General features: G+C 40.0%; 1 protein-coding gene across 3 annotated transcripts in view; it reads right to left on the bottom strand.

Moving 5' to 3' along the window:
* Positions 1 to 628: 628 nt before the first annotated feature.
* Positions 629 to 18274, bottom strand: part of LOC149239530 (uncharacterized) — a 285621-nt gene continuing 267975 nt past the window's right edge. The window contains exons 6-9 of one of the 3 annotated variants that reach the window (XM_089373448.1): positions 1905 to 1977; positions 1671 to 1761; positions 1398 to 1477; positions 629 to 1242 (exon numbers count right to left, since the gene is read on the bottom strand). In XM_089373448.1, coding sequence (XP_089229574.1) covers positions 1078 to 1242; positions 1398 to 1477; positions 1671 to 1761; positions 1905 to 1977 — 409 coding nt within the window. In that variant the 3' untranslated portion in view covers positions 629 to 1077. The remainder of the gene's footprint in view (positions 1243 to 1397; positions 1478 to 1670; positions 1762 to 1904; positions 1978 to 18274) is intronic. The other 2 variants (XM_089373449.1, XM_089373450.1) reach the window with 2 other exon arrangements.

The raw sequence follows: 18274 nt of genomic DNA, 5'->3' as shown, positions 1-18274 counted from the left end.
TTACTTTGCTCTACATAAGTGATAATTTACTATATTTGATTAGAGTCTTGCATTCAATGCATACTCCGTTATCTCTGTCCAGGTCATCTGCATACTCCATGCTGTTAGCGTACGCCCATGTTTTATTATGCATAACATAAGTGATGATTGACAATATTTGGTTATAGTCTTGCATTCAGTGCATGTGCCATTATCTGTGTTCATTGCAATCTTATCTCAATGCCAATCAATATCCATAACGCCAAGAAGTTTACTCAATAAATCCAACCTAATTGAAGAGAACATATTTGCTGTAATTCGTTAATTTCTTGCTGATTTGATCAATTCCTGATTTATCACAACTCTGGTCGTTGTTGGAACAAAGGTTCAAATTATAGTTTATTGCATATCTGAAAGTGCTCCAAAACATATCAAATTGATAAGTTGCCTTTGTTATTGTAAAAAGAAAACAGTATAAAGTTATAAACTCAAAAAGGATTTTGATATAATAACATTAATGTAGAACCTATCAGATAAGTAGCACGGCTACTTTCTTAATCGTCACTAAACAATAACAGCATGAAAAGGATCTGAAAAGAAATTTGATTGATTTCCAAATATGCGTTGCCAACTAGGGTAAAAACTAAGGGAACTGATGATCACTTTATATAGATGCCATTTGCTTTAAACTAATGGCTAATGATTCTCAAGTTCCCCATTTTTAGTAGGTATAAGCCTATTATTATAGCATCTATGATTTCCATATTCATTCCCCAAGAAACAAAAACACTGTAAAACCAGGGATGTAGGACTCTTAGAGGGCATAGAACATAGTTAACAGCACTGTGTTCTGTGTTGTGTGTGATTGTATTAGATAATATATACACTTTATTATGACTGGAGCTTCTGAAGCGGATGTAGTTTCTGCACATTTATTATCTTTTATTACAAGTAAGCTACTTAAGACAACTCGCATTTGGGTGACAAAAGAGTATCTGGGCAGAGGCAAAGCTTTTGAATCACCTTCTTGGTTGTTAACTTGTTCATGTACGATTGCTTAAAATTGGCAATTGACAATCATTCTACACATTCTGTAAACTAATTTTGCAGTTGGTGTACAGTGGTAGGATCTTGTGAATTCTCTGATCTGTTTCTCACACTTGCTCTCCATCGCATGTATTGCAGAAGTGATTTCCCAATCATTGCAGCACCAAGTCCAGTCAAATAGGAAAGTGAAACTGCTAAAACAGCACCCATATGGAGCTGCCACTCGAGGAAAATTGACAAACCAATAAGTAGGCATGCTTGCAAAGAGATTGAATCACATGCATATTAGATGTACATTTGTCTAAATCAAGATTAAAAACAAAGTTCTACAATTATCACAATCAGATAGTTTTATCAAAAATATTACATACCGCTAAGTAAAACAGAAGCATGAAGATAATTACAAATACAAACTGGAATGCAGAATATGTCCAGATATGGCTTTTGCTCACTGCATAAATCAATAAAATAGATTAGAATTGAAAACTTAGTTATCCTGTTACCTTCTATTCGCGTCAATTACTTAGCAGAACTGGTTTCTTATTTCTAAGAGTGTTAATTTAGTGCTTTGTCAGATTGTTTTGTTGTTAATGTTTAACAATTTGAACCGTCACCATAAATAATGGATTGCTTTACTGACATACCCATAGCTGATGCAGTCATTGAGGCAAGGAGGCCCAATACACATGCAGATGGCAAAGCTACTGCAAGAGCTTCTGAACCCATACTATTAACCTGCTTCAAAAATTAAACTTGGTTATCAAAAGAAGATATTGTTGGAAAAACTCAGAAGAGGAAAGTAAGCAGGAGGGTGGAAATTTTGAAAATTTCACCTGGAAACCCAATCCTTAACCAATGAAGAGTTAATCTTCTCTTACCAGAAGAAGTTGAAGAAAAAAGAAGTATGCAAGCATGCTGATGATGACAAGGACAAGTATATCTTGACCAACCCTGTCACAATTCAAGTACATAGCATAATTATGTCAGAGGACAAGGATTTATCAAAATTTAACCAAAAAGACAGATTGTATGAAAAGTGAACCATAGTTTATCAGGACTCAAGATATGCCTACGCCAATGTTGCAAAAAGCAGACAGGAATAACTGGGTGGGGATCAAGAAAATGGACTCAGGAAAAACCCGTGAAATTTTTTTGAAGATTCAGGGAAAAAGTAACAAAGCACTAACAAATGCAAATTATTTAATTTTCTTTTTCAATTAATTTAAAATATAAACATACAATTTATTTTTGGGCAATGTATAAGAGAATTTTACACTGCAGATGATTTTTTCTAATGAACTGTGGCGTTGTTGTTGTTGTTTTTTTTCTGAATTTTTAAAAAATTGCAACTTTTTATTCAAATTTGTCAGTTGGGGATTAATTCAATGTTGACATGGACAAATGACCCTTATCAACTTCACAGGCTTACCCAACAAAAGGCTCAATTAAACCTTTCCCCATTAACATGGCATGCCCTTTGGTTATGGTCCACCTGCCGTAATCTGGCTTTAAGAGTTCAATGAAATGCAACTAATATGCAATTAAGATTGCAGTATGAAATGTAGCTAACTAAATCATAATTAGAGAAGACAAGAACAAGGTTGAGAAATGTAACTGAAAGCAGGCAAAATAGTCCACTGTTGCTATGAGAATTTAACTTGAATCAGACCTTCCCAACACTGTGGAAGAGAAATGATTTGACTCTGATATTACTAATGGAAAATCAACAGTAGATACCAAAAATAATGAACTTGGAACAGCAACAAATGAAGTAACAATGGCCACAAATTTAATGCACAAATGAAACCAGCATAACAATCTGAGCCATTATATTAAAACATGGATCTGAGTACATAAAATCAATGTTCCACCAAGACTCTAGGATGGGGAGACGCAGGTGCGGGGAGATGCACAAAGGGGACGTGTGGGAGTACTCTCAAATTTTAGGAAAATTTAGGGGGGACGGGGGGACGTCAGGGTATATAATTTTTTTCCTTTTTCATATATATATATATCAAATTCATATTCTATAATGAAAACATAAATACAATAATACATACATATTTGAATTAAATAATGAAATAGATTGATCTATACTCATCATCCTTACTAATACATACATGATTCATCCATAGACCACGAGATTCAATAATGAAATATTCTGCTCCATATTCATTATTCATTATTCACCATTCTAGAATCTACATTGATTTAAAAATTAAATTCATCATTCTAGATTCTAAATTGATTTTAAATTTAAATTCATCATTCTAGAATCTAATTAGTACTAAGAAAAATAGACTATAATAGATATTGAAATCTAAAGTCTGGAATAGTAAATTGATATAGCTAAAACTCAAAAACAGTCGAGTGATGAGTCTAAAAGTCACTCTAAAATGCATAGAGGGCTTGGTGCTCTTGATTGAATTCTAATTCCATACCCTTGTACATGACAAAATGCAATGGAAACATTGCAATCCATCGAATCCTGAATTCCTGAAAAAATTGTTAAGTCTGCTGGATTTTGAGTGAGATTTAAAATTCTACTTTCTCCATATGAAATCTAATGAGGTCAGAACCACTCTCAAACATCCTAAGTCATTTCATGGTAATGTTAAAAATTTAAGTAAAAGGAGGAAAATGAAAGATAAAGGAGAACATTACCATGAATTGCATAGCATTCGTAGGGAAATATGGTCAACTACTAGGTTTTCCCTGTCATAAATCATTGTTTACAAGCAAATTTAAGGGGAACGCATAGCCCATTTTGAGGGGGCATCCCCCTTTTGGGGAGTCGCGTCCCCCACATTAGGGAAACGTCCCCCCTGCGTCTCCTCGCGTCTCCCCAAAAGGGGAACGTGGGGAAAAGTTTCCCCAGACGTCCCCTCGTCCCCAGTGCGTGGGGTGCAAGGGGTGCACACACCCAACCTTGGGGGACGTGTCCCCATGGAACACTGCATAAAATGAGATAAAACAATGGAACCTGGGCTTGCCAAGCAAGCTAAGCAAAACCCAGAAATATGCTACTAACCCAAGTAGTAGAGAACTCGTAATGGTGATATTGGTGGTCCAGTAAATCAACCGTTGCTGGCTGACTACTGGAATGATGATTTAAGACCTGAATGCTACCCGAATTAGCCTAAAACTTCACCCATGAATTCCTCTCCCAAAACCCACAAAAACCTGAAAATGGTTTGCTCTGGTCCCAAGTAGTGAAGAAGCCCTCCAACAAGTGTGAATGGCCACATTAGCTAACTGGTGCGCACCACTGCCAAAATCCTCTGCAAGAAGTAACCCTCAACTCAGCAACTGAAGAATTCCCAATTGATCTAAAATTTGCCTCTAGAAAGCTCCAATTCTTCAGGTCTCGCACTCCCAATCTGCGTAGCTGCTATACCTGTGCAGGCTTCCTCTAGTGAGGCCAATGCACTGCCAAAAAACACTTAATTTGGCCCTAAAAATGGCTTTTGATTTGGGGTATCATCGGATGTGCTCTAGCCACGAAATTTGGTGAAGAGGCTAAGGCACATGAAATCTCCAATACCTAAAAAGGGTTTGGGCAGATTTTAAACAGCTTTGGAGATATTAAAATAATTAATATTTTTAATGGAGTCCCTAAATCTAAACTTAGGGAAAATAAAATATTAATGTGTATTAATATAAAATTCTTTTAGAATGGTCCAAAAGTCATGGATCAAGCCAGATCTAATCTTAACCATTGATTAGAGACTTAATTTTGGTCATTGATTTGTCAACAAGAAAAGTATAAGAGGAGGCTTAAGGATCACTTAGAGGACACACTGAGGGAGACCAGTCAATTCAATTTATGGAGCAAGGTTAGCTGAGAAATTGAACCAGTGGTCTGGTGAGAAGTCAGGAGGCAGCAAGTACGGAGCAGAGAGGCAGGATCAACCACTACAGATTAGCACTGAGGCAGGAGACGCAAACACAAGGCTTTTCAGGCAGACGCAGAGGCAACAAAAGACTGCGCAGTCACTTGTTGGGCTTGCGTGAGTGACACAAAGAGGCCCAGGGCTGACGTAGTCAAGCAAGGGTTGACGCAGAGGCTTTGAGAGCCACACAGAGGTCAACTGGGCTGACGTTGGGATTGGAGAAGTGTTGGAGAATTATTTCTCTCTGTGGGTAAGCCAGTTTGGCACCCTGTTGTACAGAAGAATCATTGAATAATAAAATCCTTCCTTGCTGCACTGATTTTCCCACATTGGGTTTTTCCGGGGACTGTTGTCCAAAATATCTATGTCAATGTGTTAATGCTTGTGCATATGTTTGTTTTTGTATTACGGTGTGATATCTGCAGCAGTATTTATTTTAATGTTTATTGAACTAATTTCATAAATAACTTATTGTGGAATAAATATGAAAAATAAATCAGTTGCTGCAGTGATAGAACTTTCACATGGTATCAGAGCAAGTAATCAGAGACAGAAAGGGAAAATCAGTTATGTGTCGAGACCAAGATGCAGAGGCATCCGCATCAGGGGACTCACACAGATTTTCAGAAGATTGCACAAGAGAAAGATTTCGATTTCTCTATGTTGGTTTCCAGGCTGGAAGAAGAAATGGCGTGTATGACTAGTGCTGCACCATCAGAGGTATGGTATATAGACAATGGAGCTTCGTGGCATATGACGGGAATCAAGGAGTGTTTCTCACAATATCGAGAAGAGAAGATGAACTTTCAGATCACCATGGGGAACAAGGCAAAGTGTACTCCAGTAGGGAAGGGTACCATAGTTTTTCAAACAAAATCGGGAAAACGGTTCCGTACTACAAATGAACTGCATGTACCAAGATTGGGGATGAACTTACTTTTCGTGTCGCAACTACAAGGCAAGGGCTATGACGTCTACTTCATCAAGGAGAAGGTATACGTCAAACACCCGAGCTAGAAAAACAAAGTACAGATAGGGATCAAAAGTAATCAGTTGTATAGATTGCAACTAGAATCACCAATGGCACTAATAGGCAGTCATGGAAACAAGGACTTGAACAAACTATGGCACAGAAGAATGGGTCACTTGCACCATGGAGCTCTGAGAATTCGTAGGAGCACTGTAACAGGAGTTCCAGATCTAAGTACGGAACGAGATGATGTATGTAGGGGATGTGTTCTAGGAAAGTATGCCAAAGCAGCATTTCCTAGGAGCAAACACAGGGCCAAGAGCATACTAGGATTAATACACTCTGATATTTGTGGACCTATGTCCGTCAAAGCTCTCAGAGGTGACGAGTATTTCCTTACCTTCATTGATGACCACTCAAGGAAAACTTGGATTTATTTCTGAAAACCAAGGATGAGGTTTTCTGTCGATTCAAGGAGTTCAAGGCTCTAGTGGAGAATCTAAATGGGAAGAAAAGAAAAGTTTTGCAGTCAGATAATGGTGGAGAATATTTTGATAAGGACTTCACTGAGTTTTGCGCTAAGGAGGGCATCAAAAGAGAGTGGACAACTCCATATAATCCAGAGTAGAAAGGGGTAGCAGAAAGAAAGAACAGTTCTATTGTAGAAGCAACTAGGGCCATGATGTATGACCAGGATATGCCAAAATTCCTGTGGGTAGAAGCATGCAACACAACAGTTTATGTTCAGAACAAGACTCCTCATCGAGCAGTGGGCAAGATTAATCCAGAAAAAGTCTTCACAGGGAAGACGCCTGAAGTTATTAATTTCAGGATATTTTGGAGTATAGCATATTGCCTCATACCCGAAGAAAAGAGGAAGAAGCTGGATCAAATTGCGGAAAAGGGATATCTGGTAGGATATAGCGAGAACGCTAAGGCATACAGAATCTATCTTCCAAAGAGTAGGAAGGTAGTACTACAACGAGATGTAAAGTTCATGGAGTACAGGGCTTTCAGAAGATCTCGTGAGATGCCTTCCGAGGAGCAATCAAAAGAGGAGCCATTGGTGAAGCCTCTTCAACCAACAGAAGTAAAGAATTCTTCCTCAGGACAGGAAGATTCTCAGGATGAGGAGGAAGAGCGAACAGAAGCACCTACTAGCAGAGGAAGAACTAGCAAGGAACTTCGTTAGATTCTGTGAGATGCAGAGGACTTCATCGGTGTGCCAAGAAACAATAAGAGGGAGCGAAAACAGCCAGATAGATATCAGGCATTAGTAGCTCAGGATGGAGAGCCTGCTAGTTTCAAGGAGGCAGCTCAACATCAGGTTTGGCTAGATGCGATGGTAGAGGAATACAACTCCAGAATGGTAAATTATGTCTGGGAGGTCGTGCCAAGACCTCAAGACAGATCAATGGTAGGTTCAAGATGGATCTACAAGATCAAATACGCTGCAGATGGCAGTGTTGAGAAATATAAGGCCAAGTTTGTGGCTAAGGGGTATGCTCAAAAGGAAGGGATTGACTATGAGGAGACCTTCACCCTGGTAGCCAGGTATACATCTATTAGGACCGTGATATCTCTTGCAACCCAGATGGGATGGGAGATCCATCAAATGGATGTCAAAACGACATTTCTAAACAAGGTAATAGAAGAGGAGGTATACATTGAACAACCAGAGGGCTTTGAAACTCATGAGAAGAAGTCTCATGTATGCAGATTGAAGAAAGCCTTGTATGAGCTGAAATAGGCACCGAGAGCATGGTATGGTCGAATAGATGGCTACTTGCAAAAAATGGGGTTTGTCAAGAGTGGCGTGGATCCGAATCTCTACTATCTAGTTGTAGAGAACAAGCCGCTAATCTTAGTATTGTATGTGGATGATCTTTTTCTGACAAGATCATCCAGACTCATTGGGGATTGCAAGAAGACTTTAACCACAAAATTTGATATGAAAGATTTGGGACGAATGCACTGCTTCCTAGGGTTGGAAGTTCGACAGCAGAAGGGAGAAATCTTCCTTGGGCAAAGGAGGTATGCAACAAAAATCCTGAAAAGATTCGGGATGGAGCATTGTAGACCTATGGCTACACCAATGATCACCAACTGGAAGAAGATTGATGCATCAGAAGACAAGGATGTTGATCCCACCCTATACAGGCAGCTCATAGGGTCCTTGATGTATTTGGTCAATACCAGACCAGACATTTACTACTCTGTCAACACCCTCAGCCAGTTCATGGTGGAACCAAAGAGGGCACACTGGGCAGCAGCAAAACATGTTCTCAGGTATCTGCAGGGAACAGTGAATTATGGACTCTTGTACACCAGGAGTAAGGATATCAGATTGAGTGGATTTACTGAAGCAGATTGGGCAAGAAGTTCAGTGGATCGGAAAAGTACCTCTGGGTATTGTTTCAACATTGGATTAGGAATGACCTTTCAGTGCAGTGGGAAACAAAAGTCCGTGGCTCTGAGCTCATCTGAGGCAAAATATATGGCGGAAAGCACAGCTTCGTGTGAGGCCATATGGCTTAAAAAACTGCTTGTGAACCTATTCAGAAGGAATATGGAAGTGACCAAGATCATGTATGATAATCAAAGTTGCATCAAGCTCTCTGAGAATCTAGTGTTTCATGATATGTCGAAGCATATTGATATCCAGTGTCACGTTGTCAGGGACTATGTCCAACGAGGAGCTGTACAGTTGAGCTACACTCCTACAAGAGAACAGGTGGCGGACCCCCACCAAGGCCTTTGGAAGGACAAAATTTGACTACTTTAGGGAAAATATGGGGATGGTAAAGAACTTGTTTCAGTAGTAGAAATGGGAGTGATATCTGCAAAGATGCAGAGGGAGTTGCAGTGCAGATGCAATGTTGGGAGAAAGGACTTGCAACACCACGAATGCAGAGCGAGTTGTCGTACAGATGCAGCAGTGGAAGTAGCAGAGCCATGGGCAGCAGTACAGGATGCAGTAATGCAGAGGATGTCGGGCAAGGAGGCTTAGCATCAGCACAGGGACCGACGCTGGATGATCAGGGTGATACTCAGTGAAGAGTATTACTAAAGCACAGTCCTCGCTAAGAGGAAGTGTTGATTTGGTGTAGCATCGGATGTGCTCTAGCCACGAAAATTGGTGAAGAGGCTAAGGCACATGAGATCTCCAATACCCAGATAGGGTTTGGGAAAATTCTAAACAGTTTGGGAGATATTAAAATAATTAATATTTTTAATGGAGTCCCTAAGTCTAAACTTAGAGAAAATAAAATGTTAATGTGTATTAATATAAAACTGTGTTTCCCGGATGCGGGTGTTTGACAGCTTGGAGGGTATGCGGATGGCATTTCACGTGGGCAGGTGTCAGCCCCAACACGCCACGAGTTATGAGGCAGGTCAGGCGAGCTGGTCTCGCACAAGCTTATTAATGGAGGTGTTGACCTCTACTGGTCAACTACCCATGCAGTGCACCTCGTTTTTCTTGATAGAAAGAAGCAGCACCTGATCAGCATGTCCGTGCCATCCTGCCATCATCAGCAGCTTGATTTTTTTGATTGTAAACCCAGTCTGCATGTATTAATTGTAAATAATCTTAGCAGACATGAGTCATGTATATAATTTGCCTAGGTGGACCTAACTTTCTGATGATAATCTACGTCCCGGAAGGTTTTTCGTCTCACCGATCCACGGATCGGCAGAGTTTTCCTTCAAACCTGACCCCAAAGCCGGGATTGATTTTGTCATTAGAACTTTAGGAGAATCCTAGTGTGTTGATCTGCTAGATTATCGTTGTGTCGCAGAGCTGGGTGATTTATGAGGGTCTGTATTAAGTGGGCTTGTCCCCTTGAGATGTAAATTATAAAAGTCATGATGTAATGTGTCTTGAGGGTTGAAAATGTTTTAAATCCCCTCCTGAGTCCTAAGTCCTAGGTCCTAGGTGATGTTTCCGAAGGCTTAGTTCGATGATCCATTTTAAAATGAATTAAAAAATTAAAAAATCAATAAAAATAATAAAATAATAAAAATTAAAAAATAAAGCAAAAAACCCTAACTAATAAAATAATAATATTTTAAGTGAATAAATCGACGGATGAGATCAAGAGATGTCTTGATCCTCATCAACGGTCGAGATCATTTCTACATGGATCACTCGAACTAGCCGTTGGGATCATTTCCTTTATATAGGGTGCTAGGAGTCATTTGAGATCATGTGATCTGTGAGTCTGTACTGAAAAAGCTCTCTTGTAATCTGATTTTCTGGTTAATAAAGAAGTTAACCAGAAGACTTTGGGGTCCAAATCTGGCCGGTGTTACTCTCTGGAATTGCTGTGAGATGTTTATTTTTCTGCATATTTGTTTTCAGCAGTTAATAATAGCTTGTTTTCAGAGTATTGTGAGTACAGGTATCTTGCTCACTTGCTAGGGTTTGAATGTTGTAGGGTTTCTGGAATAATGGCAGGTATCTCCATTATTTCCTGAGATCTAGCAGCATTCTCTCTCTCTTTGCTGATGGTTGCTTGAGATGTGCAGGAAAACCTTTCTGAAGGAAATTGTGGGCGTTTGGGGAAGTTCTAGGCTGAACCAGCCGACTCCCACAGGCTTTTCTTTGCAGAGCCCAGCTGATTTTGCCCTGGGTCAATCATTTAAAGTTTATTTCGTATTTTGCATGAGAGATTTTCTTGCTGTTCACAGCAGAATTCAAGTTTTTCTGATATTTCGAAAATATTACTGTTGTTATTGCTAAATCCGGCATTTCAGGGGCCACAATCTGTAAATTATTAGGCTGATCTAGGGTTTCATATTTTTGTTTTACGCAGCTTTCATTAGGGTTTTGTTTTCGTCTACAGGGTTTTCATCAAGATCAGATTTTCAGGAGTTCGCGGCTGTCCAGATTACAGCAATCCTGTGCTTACAATCGTGGCCATCTTTCAACTGTTGTACTGGCATTTTCATCATTCAGTAAACAAGGATCAAATTTCGGCTCTATTTACATTCAAAACGCAGTAGAACATTGCTTGCTAGCCGGTTTCAGGCTCTGGTTATTAAATCCGTGTATGCCCACACACAGAAAGCAGAAGTTTCTAAACGATACAGCCGCCAGAATCAGCGTGAGGTGAAAGCACGCATTTTTGGCATGACGTATTCACCTAAACCGACAACAGGCAAAGTATCAAGCTGATTTATGTAACCATCTTCGTCGAGCTGTAATCCCATGGTTTCTCCCTGCGTGTCCTCGATTGTCTTTTGGGCCACGTGATTCTGGTAAGGTGATTCGCATCAAGCGGAAGGTGAGGAGCCCGTTCCAAATCGTGTTCAAAACGCTCAGCATAAAGCCCATCGATTTACAAACAGGATACGACTTTGGGACTTTGGCATTCGTCAATTCATCAGTGGTTGCAGTGCCTGTAATCTCCAATAGCCAGGTACGCTTTCACCAGCTCACGTCTTTAGCTTGAATGTCAGCGTTTATCATTTCTCAGCCCGTCGTTTTTTCCTTCAGCCCGTCGTTTTTCCTTCAGCCCGTGAGTTCTGCATTTCAAATTTGATAGAAATATGTATAGCCAGGGTATATGAATCGTAAGGCAAAACTAAAACGCTGCGTATTTGTTTTAGCGGCTCGATCTTGTGGACTTCTGGTTTCCGCGCAGTTAGCAGTTAGGGTCAAAGTATATATATCGACTTTCATTTTTACGTTTGGTTGTTCAGATAAATACGTAGGTTTTATCACATTATATGATGCATAGCGTAAGTAAGCGTAGTTTAATTTTAGAATTAAGTCTTTTGTTAAGTTTTGGTTCATTTTTTGTTAGGTTATTTAAATTTAGATCTTAGGCTTGGTTAGTTTTTAATTCGTGTATAGATTTTAAATTTATGTTTTATATTTTAGATTTTATTTAGATCTTAATTAGATTAGATTTTTTATTTATAAAAAAAGAAATAACAATAAAAAGATTTTATTCAGTTTTTAGACTTAGGGTTATATTTTTGTATAGTTAAATTTCTTAGATTTTAGTTTTAGAATAGATTTTAAATTTTAAATTTTTTTTTTTTTTTTTTTAGATTTTTAATTATCATTTTATAATATTGAAAAATAAAAAATTGAAAAAAGATTTTAAAAATTTTGAAAAAATATTAAAATTTTGTGGAAAATTATTTTGCCAGTTTCAGTTGCTTTCGCGATATATCTTTCATGCTGAGATCTGAAATTTTCAAGTCGAAACACGAAATATGATATCTGGTTAATAATTCATGGTTCTCGTGGTGGTTTAAGGATTTCATCTTTTCAAAAATTTTCAGTTGCCGGATATCATTTTGGTCATGTGATTTAGCTGATGACAAATGATTACTGTTCACGGTTTATGTTTCTATACCATTTAACAAGTAATCATTGCAATAATAACCTCTTAAGGCACTGGTCTCCTCAAATAATCAAATCATTTTAGTGCTTATCTTATTTGTGTCTCGTGTCTCCCGACCAACTGGTCGACAGTTGGTCTCATCATCTCACAGGGTCTACCCCCCTTAGCCGCGGGAGACAGGCTTAAACGGAGGGATCGGGGATCAGAGTGATAGCCCCCAGTCTGAGCGTTGTCGTGCCAATCCGCGCGACAACAGGAGGCATTTACTTCCTCCATCCGTTGCCTGGTTAACTGTGCTATGGCGCTCCATAAGCTAATCGCTCCCGCGGCTTTGTTGCATTCCTCTGCGGCTTCATGGATTGCAGCGTTGTGTGTCTCTCTGAGCTTCTCTGCAAGCGAACTTAGGCCCGTCATTCCCTTTCTGGTTCCGGGGTCTTATGGTTCAATTGATGTTCTGTTTTCGCCTCGCTCAGGGTACTCTTCTCTGTGTATTCACTCTCTCGACAATTCACTGAACATTGCAATGCCGCGCGAACGGCCCAGGATGGGGAGCAGACGTGGAGGCTCCTGTGGCCGCGCGGCCTCTCAGCGATCCTCAGACACGTTGGAACCTGGGCGGAGCAGTCCCCCGGCCACCAGAAGCGGAAGAGGCAGGGGTCGTGGGAGAATTGGGAGGGTTGATTGTGAGCATGCTGCTCATCCCACTGTGCGTTATCGCATCCCGTGTTCTCTCGCCAACTCCACCTTCATAGTCTCAGTCACCATAGAAAAATGTGAAGATAATAGGGGCTCGGGAGCAGCCCATCCTGGAGCACTCGCAGAACAGAGGATGGCGAATCCGGTGGACAATCAGCGCCAGGTCATGGGAGGTGCTTCGCTGATGAATCCGGCTGTCCCTGCAGGTCCAAGTGCGCCAGCTCGTGGTGAACCTACAGGCTCGGCGGTTCCTCATTCTGACTCGGAGGACTCTCTTCAATTCGGGTGCAGGGTCGTCGAGGAGCCTTACACCTCTGAGGATGACTGATCCAGCTGGGTTTTCGCCCTTGCAGTTTCTGAAGTAGGAGCTCGACTCTGTTTTGACTCTCGAAGTTATTGCATGTTTCAGGTCTCTGTCTGTCAATGTGTCGTTTATGTCTACCGTTGTCTAGCTGTGCAAGTTTCGTCTTAGTTTTTGTTCAGCACTGTGTCGTGTCGAAGGTGTAGTCAAAATACTGCTGAAGGTTCACACTGTACTGAAATCATGATCTTTTTGTAACATGCCAAATTCAGGGCAGGACTTTCAAGGCCATGGCCTTGCTGTAATATTTTTTGTATAAATAATAGGAGTAGACAGATTGAGAAAAAAAAATATAAAACTATGTTAGAATAGTCCAAAAGTCATGGATCAAGCCAGATCTAATCTTAGCCATTGATTAGGGACTTAATCTCGATCGTTGATTTGTCAACGAGAAAAGTATAAGAGGAGGCTTAAGAGTCACTTGGAGGACACACTGAGGGAGACCAGTCAGTTCAATTTATGGAGCGGGGTTAGCTGAGAAATTGAACCAGTGATCTGGTGAGAAGTCAGGAGGCAGCAAGTACGGAGCAGATAGGCAGGATCAACCATTGGAGATTAGCGCTGAGGCAGGAGACGCAAATGCAGGGCTTTTCATGTAGACACAGAGGCAACAGAAGACTGCGCAGTCACTTGTTGGGCCTACGTGAGTGACGCAGAGAGGCCCAGGGCTGACGCAGTCAAGCAAGGGTTGACGCAGAGGCTTTGAGAGCCACGCAGAGGTCAGTCGGGCTGACGTTGGGAATGGGAGAAGTGCTGGAGAATTATTTCTCTCTATGGGTAAGCTAGTTTGGCACCCTGTTGTACAAAAGAATTGCTGAATAATAAAATCCTCCCTTGCTGCACCGGTTTCCCCACATTGGGCTTTTCCGGGGACTGTTGTCCAAAATATCTGTCAATTTGTTAATGCTTGTGCATATGTTTGTTTCTGTATTACAGCGTGATATCTGCAGCAATATTTATTTTTATGTTTATTGAAGTAATTTCATAAATAACTTATTGTGGAATAAGTGGGGAAAATAAATCAGTTGCTGCAGTGATAGAATTTTCACAATGGCCCCAAAACACCTCTGCAAATTATCACCAAAAATATGCTCTTCTAGAAAAAGAACAACCCCTATAGATTTTCCCACAAACTCTTCCACAATCTGTGCATTGGCCAAGTCGGCTTCTCTCCCACACCCAAAAATGCGCACTACTCCTCCAGTGGCCGAAAGTGAAGCTCAGATAAAGCCCTGTGATAGACTTCTCTAATTTCTAGCTAGGGAGACACTCGAAGTCCTCCAAATCCAGCTTGGATTTTGCTTGAAACCCTTGTGCTAAACAACACTCCAACCCTTGTGCTAAACAACTAAAAGAGGAGATGAATTATTAAGTGAAATAGTAAAAAAGAATGATGTGGAGTGCCACCTCTTTTCCTTTAAATAAGCCTAGCCCCATGCACCATCCTTGGTAGCCCCCACTTTCCTTCCAAAGTTGCTCTCCCTCTATAGTGGTGCACATTGCTTCCTTATGGCCCACACTTGAGCGTGGGACCTGTTGTCGCTCGAGTTGTACAGGAACCATGACAATGCTCAGGTCAGGGGCTATCACTCTGATCTTTGACCTCTCCATTCTAGTTGTCTCCCAACAACAGGCTATGGGGGGTAGTCCCTATGGAAATGAGATGAAGGAAAACAAGTTGGGAACCAACTTGCCTGGGAGACACAGTTGAGTGGCCTAACCACTTGGTAAAAATTTAGCAAGATTAATGATTTGATTAGATTTAGAGTTTGAGACCAATGCCTTATGGAGTCAAGAGTTCTTGCTTATTATAAATTATGACCAAGTAATCAAATGGACAACCACTGCTTGTATGATTAGCTAACCTATATGCTTATGCAAATCCTAGGATCTAGGTGTGATGCAAGGATCTTGGTTAATTTTAATTATATGCCTAGTCTAGATGTAACCTTCCCTTAACTGTTTTGAAGCTAGGCTCCAAGGTAGGTTGTGGGAAGGAGGCCAACAGGAAGCAAGCAAAAGCCATATTAACGATACCTTTTGTTAAGCTCCTATCACCCGATGCCTCCAACACTACAAAGGCTGTGGCTCTGATGACTGCAAGGTCACCATGTTAACCACCAAAGAGTTGCTAAGCTCCTCAAGCTAGGTGAGAAGGGTGGCCCTATGTTTCTATCAACCAAGCTTATGCTTGGAGGTAAGTTTTAATGCAACTAGTTCCTAGAATGCTTGTGCAATGATGATGAGTGAAATTATCTTGAGTTAAGATTTGTTTGGGCTCTTTAAGTACTTAATGTAAATTATCTTATAGCAAGAGTACTTAACAATAATGATATGACAATCTTAAACAAGATAAATGCTTAAGGATACAAGTGCAAGCTTTCAACTATAGATTAATCCACAAGATGCTTAACCAATTTGTGATAAGAACTTAGAGCAATTTATCCAATTATCAATTAACCAATGGTTACAAGATGTCAACTGCAATTACCAAAGAAGATTCTCAACAAGATTTTTTGTGATCTTATTATTCAATGCTAACTATCAATAGATTTTCAATTGGATTCAATCAATGCTATAACCACAATACATTAAACAACTTTAGACAAGATTAGAAGATTTAGGGCTTGAGTGACTAAGTGCCAAGTTAACAAATTCTCAAATTCAACTCAAGACAAGCCAATGTTAGATCAACTGTAATACTTCATAATTTCAGCACTTATTAGTACTATCTCAGCAGTAGGAAAATCTCTTTAAATCATTAAATTTTCCAAGCATATGAAATAGAAAATTTATCGATGATTAGTCAATGTAAATTTATGATTTTCAGACCTCTTAAGATGTGGCAAATGATCATTATGAAAGTGGTAAGAAAGTTATAAAAGCAGTAAGGAAAACATCTTAGATCCAAGAGATAATAAGCTGATGATGACTAAATTTGATCAATGTGATGCCCAACAATTTGCCAAAGTAAAATATGAGTTTCAAACCACTTTAAGTCTTTAAGATGCAGTGTTCAAAAATAAATCAGATCTGATATAACTTATTGCAACAAGAAGTAAATCAGCAAATCAGTAAGTTATTGATGCTACAACAAGTGCCCAAAATGCCCAGTGTTGTCGCGCGGGTTGACACGACAACGCTCAGACCGGGGGCTGTCACTCTGATCCCCGATCCCTCCGTTTAAGCCTGTCTCCCGCGGCTAAGGGGGGTAGTCCCTGTGATATGATGAGACCAACTGTCGACCAGTTGGTTGGGAGACACGAGATACGATATAAAAACACTCGATGGATTTGATAAATTGCAGACCAGTGCCTTGCGGATTTAATGTTTAAATGATTACTTTTTAAATGATATAGAAACATGGACCATGAACAGCAACCATCTATTATCAGCTAAATCACATGACCAAAACGATATCCGGCAACTGAAATTTTCGAGAAAAATAAATGCTTAAAATCACCAGGAGTCATAAAACATTAGCCAGATATCATATTTCGCATCTCGACTTGAAAATTTTAGATCTCAGTATGAAAGATAATAACACGAAAACCACTGAAACTCGGCAAAATAAAATTTCCGCAATTTTTTTTTTTTTTTAAATCTTTTTTCAATTTTTATTTTTCAATGTTATGGAAATAAATCTAAAAAAATTTAAAATTCTAAAACTAATCTAATTTTAAAACTAAACTAAACAAAAAATTAAATTTAAAATTAAAAAAAATCTAATAAATTTTTTTTTTTTTTTTAAGTAGGGGGGATTTACGCAGTGGGCTAAGTGGGCTTGATTGTGGGAAAAACTCCACAGTTAAGTGCGCTTGAGCCAGAGGAGTTCTGGGATGGGTGACCTCCTGGGAAGTCCTGGTTACCGGGTGCAAGCCCCGGAAGTGATGATTGATGCTATGTGATTCGTTCTCCACATTTCACTAGTTTCAATCCCACTTCTTCACCCCTGTGAGCATCACCCGATGCAATGAGTGCTAAGTGAACTATTCAAAAATCATGAGAAATTAGTCAGTTACGACTACCTCTCATGGAAATGGTCATACGTTTGAATGACTTACTTAACGCAGTTGAATCCCAAAAATGATATCTAATATAATGCACTGCGTAAATCCCCCATACTTAAATTCAAAAAGAGTCAAGGGATCTCTACTTGAATGGTTCATGAGGCACAATACTTGCTAAGGTTTTGCAAATGGGGTAGCAAGCTAAGTGGGCTTGATTGTGGGGAAAAACTCCACAGTTAAGCGCGCTTGAGCCAGAGGAGTTCTGGGATGGGTGACCTCCTGGGAAGTCCTGGTTACCGGGTGCAAGCCCCGGAAGTGATGATTGATGCTATGTGATTCGTTCTCCACATTTCACTAGTTTCAATCCCACTTCTTCACCCCTGTGAGCATCACCCGATGCAATGAGTGCTAAGTGAACTATTCAAAAATCATGAGAAATTAGTCAGTTACGACTACCTCTCATGGAAATGGTCATACGTTTGAATGACTTACTTAACGCAGTTGAATCCCAAAAATGATATCTAAAATAATGCACTGCGTAAATCCCCCATACTTAAATTCAAAAAGAGTCAAGGGATCTCTACTTGAATGGTTCATGAGGCACAATACTTGCTAAGGTTTTGCAAATGGGGTAGCAAGCTAAGTGGGCTTGATTGTGGGGAAAAACTCCACAGTTAAGCGCGCTTGAGCCAGAGGAGTTCTGGGATGGGTGACCTCCTGGGAAGTCCTGGTTACCGGGTGCAAGCCCCGGAAGTGATGATTGATGCTATGTGATTCGTTCTCCACATTTCACTAGTTTCAATCCCACTTCTTCACCCCTGTGAGCATCACCCGATGCAATGAGTGCTAAGTGAACTATTCAAAAATCATGAGAAATTAGTCAGTTACGACTACCTCTCATGGAAATGGTCATACGTTTGAATGACTTACTTAACGCAGTTGAATCCCAAAAATGATAT

This window comes from Pinus tabuliformis, chromosome 8 (genome assembly GCF_031772625.1).
Source record: "Pinus tabuliformis cultivar Carrire ecotype Pingquan chromosome 8, CPIR1, whole genome shotgun sequence".
NCBI classification, from domain to species: Eukaryota; Viridiplantae; Streptophyta; class Pinopsida; order Pinales; family Pinaceae; genus Pinus; species Pinus tabuliformis.
Note: the sequence above shows the minus strand (reverse complement) of the source record. Positions and strands in the feature narration are given on the sequence as shown.